The sequence below is a fragment of the Trifolium pratense genome, linkage group LG3, assembly GCF_020283565.1.
Source record: "Trifolium pratense cultivar HEN17-A07 linkage group LG3, ARS_RC_1.1, whole genome shotgun sequence".
Classification (NCBI taxonomy): domain Eukaryota; kingdom Viridiplantae; phylum Streptophyta; class Magnoliopsida; order Fabales; family Fabaceae; genus Trifolium; species Trifolium pratense.
The window spans coordinates 31580136-31583528 of NC_060061.1; the positions used below are offsets into that span (position 1 = coordinate 31580136).

Consider the following 3393-nt stretch of genomic DNA (forward strand, 5'->3'; position numbering starts at 1 on the left):
TTGATCGGAGATTGGAGCAACCATGATGTTAAATGGATAAAATTAATTTTGTTAATTGTTTATTTGCTCTTGAATATAATTTTAATTTATAATTTTAAAGTAATTTTTTAGTCTAAATTTGAATTTTATATTAAAATTTATTATTCAACTCATTTTTATACAAATAAATATAAATATAAATTATTTTATATTCGACTAACTTTTAAATAAAATTAATTTTATTAATTTTTCTCACCATAAAACAATACACTTTTGAATGAATGTGTTACTTTTACGTATTTTCTCCGATCCTTATTATAAGAAAAAATTTACATTTTAGATTCATAAAATGTTGGACGTATCTGTTCAGTAATATAAACTGATACATCCAATATTGCATGAATCTAAAAAGTAAACTTCTTATAATAGGCACCGAATAGAGTACATGTCCTTCAAAATCTCATAATTGTTTCAAAAATTCAAATATATATTTTAAATTCTGTTTCTTCAAAAACAAAAAACAAAAAATTAAATTTAAGACATAGAGAGATACTACTATTGTACAATCTTACAACAAGTGGAAGTTGGAAGTACTATGAGCCTGAGAAAGAAGGCTGGCTACAAACAATTAACCACATGCTGAATAAGGAAATATACAAAAATAGAAACCATTTCCTAAATAAAAATAATCATAGAAATCTTAATTAAAAAAACATTATAATAAAAATGTGAACCCACCATCACCTCTTTCCTTCTAAATTCCTTCTAAGAAAGCCATCATCACTCTCACTCTCAAATCCACTCATCTTAATATATAAACTCACACAAACCTTCTTAACAAACTCACTTATTTTCAAGTCAAAAAAAAAAAAAAAGAACTCTTGTTTTTTCTCTATTCATCATAGCCACCATCAACAACCACATATGGCGTTAGTCCACCGCCGCCGCAGCCCCAATCTCCGTCTCCCAGAAATCGCCGACCACCGTCCTCGTTTCCCTGTTCCTCTTCCTGGCAACATCTACAAACACCCTTCTTCCTCCTCATCCGCCACCGTTGCCAGTGGTGACACTCTTTCTCCCGGTGACCTTGAAAAACTATCTGTCCTTGGCCATGGCAACGGCGGCACCGTCTACAAAGTCCGCCACAAAGTCACCTCTTCCATCTACGCTCTAAAAGTAAACCACAACGACTCTGACCCCACCACGCGCCGCCGTACACTTGCTGAAATCAACATCCTCCGCCGCGCCGCTGATTGTCCCAACATCGTCAAATACCACGGCTCCTTCGAGAAACCCACCGGAGACATCTCCATCGTAATGGAATTTATGGATTCCGGCAGCCTAGAAACCGACCTCAAAACAAATGGCACTTTCTCCGAATCGAAACTATCCAGGGCGGCCCGTGACGTTTTAAACGGTCTCGCGTATCTTCACGCGCGTAACATAGCACACCGTGACATTAAACCTTCGAACATCCTCGTAAACAACAAAAACGAGGTAAAGATTGCTGATTTTGGTGTAAGTAAATTAATGGGTCGCACGCTTGAAGCATGTAACTCTTACGTTGGCACGTGTGCTTATATGAGTCCTGAACGGTTTGACCCGGAAGTTTATGGCGGGAATTATAACGGTTTTTCAGCTGATATATGGAGTTTGGGTTTAACTCTCTTTGAACTTTATGTGGGTCATTTTCCATTTCTTCAATCGGGTCAACGACCCGATTGGGCTACACTTATGTGTGCGATTTGCTTTTCCGACCCTCCGAGCCTCCCCGAGACTGCTTCATCGGAGTTTCGTAATTTTGTTGAGTGTTGCCTTAAGAAGGAATCTGGTGAACGGTGGACGGCGGCTCAATTGTTGACCCACCCGTTTTTGTGTAAAGACATGGACGTTTGTTAATTTGGGTTAACCCTGATTTTTGTTCAATTGGGTCGGGTATTATGTAATGGATAGGGTAAGTTTTTTTTTTTTTTGAGTAGTTTGTATATTCCTTCATGATTCTATTTCTTTATTTTGGATTTAGGAAAATGATTCCACCTTTGAACATTATTATTTTCTCCGGTGTTTAGGGATATTCCAAATTCAGTGAAAAGCAAAAAATTGCTGCTGAATAAAGTGAATTATTTATTTACCATATTTTGTTGTTGTCTTAATTTTATTTTATTTTTGGGATTGTGTTGTCTTAATTTTTTGAGTAAAGTAACTTAAGTCACATAAAAAGTTATGAAAGTGTTTTGGATAAACGAATAAACCTGGGCATAATATGACCTATAAAATAAATTAAGAACACCACATAGTGTTGTTCACCGGTGCTGATGCAATGCAATAAGTTAAAGTACATAGTGTTGATAATTCCTAAAATCAATTTTAATTAATTTTAACATAGTATTTAACCCCCCCCCCCAAAAAAAAAATTTAACATAGTACAAGTCTTTGGTAAAAAAAAATACATAGCATGAGTTAAAAAAGAAAAGATCAATATGCCATAGGAGTGAAATAAGTTAGCCTTCATATGGAAGAAAAGTTTTTATAAGTTAAATAAAGTCATAAAGAGTCTAATTTCATATGTCATTATAAAATAAAATGTTTTACAATGATAGAAGTAGTTAAGCAATAATACCACTCTTGTATGCTTTTTGTTCATCTAGAAGCATAAGCTGCATAGCATTTAAGTGGATTATTTTAATCTACTTTGCTTAATAAAACACATATTCCCAAAATAAAACTTAATTAAAAGTTGTGCTTAGTACTATTAATATTTTGTAATTTTCTTCTCAAGACTCAACACAATAATGCCATGACATGAATAAAGTAAAAAAAAACTAATGAATATATAAACACAAAAAAATTGGATAAAAATACAATACATTTTTTTTCTCAAATAACATCGATATTGAGACATGCAACAAATATTAAAAAAATAAAAAGTATAGTTTTATTGTATTTTTATTAAAAATTTATATTTAAATAACATTTTTCAGTAAAAACTAATGAATAGAACCGAGCTTCAAGATATGTTCAAATCAAATAACCAAGTGGACGTGGATGTGATGTATCTAGATGTGGGTAAGGGAAGTTGGAAGTTAGTAACAACGTGGAAAGCTCCTTAATTAATTTTAAGCAATAATAATGGGGCACTTGTTTTTCAAGCAATAATATGCTCTTTTTAGTATACGAAATACTACCATTAAGCACTTGTTAGGTAAACAAATATATATAAAAAAATTAAGTTGATAAATGGTTTAACTTTTTAAAGCAAAAGAAATTGTCACTACAATACAAAAAATTGCTAAAACTTACTTGTTTTAACTAGAGTTTTTAAGTAGGAGTGTTTAAATTTAGCCTGATTCAAATTAAAATCACGAATTGAGGTACTCTTTATATTTATAAGGCTTAAATATGTCATAAGTCCCT

General features: G+C 32.5%; 1 protein-coding gene across 1 annotated transcript; it reads left to right on the forward strand.

Annotated features, from left to right (window-relative positions):
* The first annotated feature begins 569 nt into the window (after positions 1-569).
* LOC123917627 (mitogen-activated protein kinase kinase 9-like) lies at positions 570-2113 on the forward strand. The gene has a single exon (XM_045969396.1). The coding sequence runs from the start codon at positions 904-906 to the stop codon at positions 1876-1878; it is 975 nt and encodes a 324-aa protein (XP_045825352.1). The 5' UTR covers positions 570-903; the 3' UTR covers positions 1879-2113.
* Positions 2114-3393: the final 1280 nt, after the last annotated feature.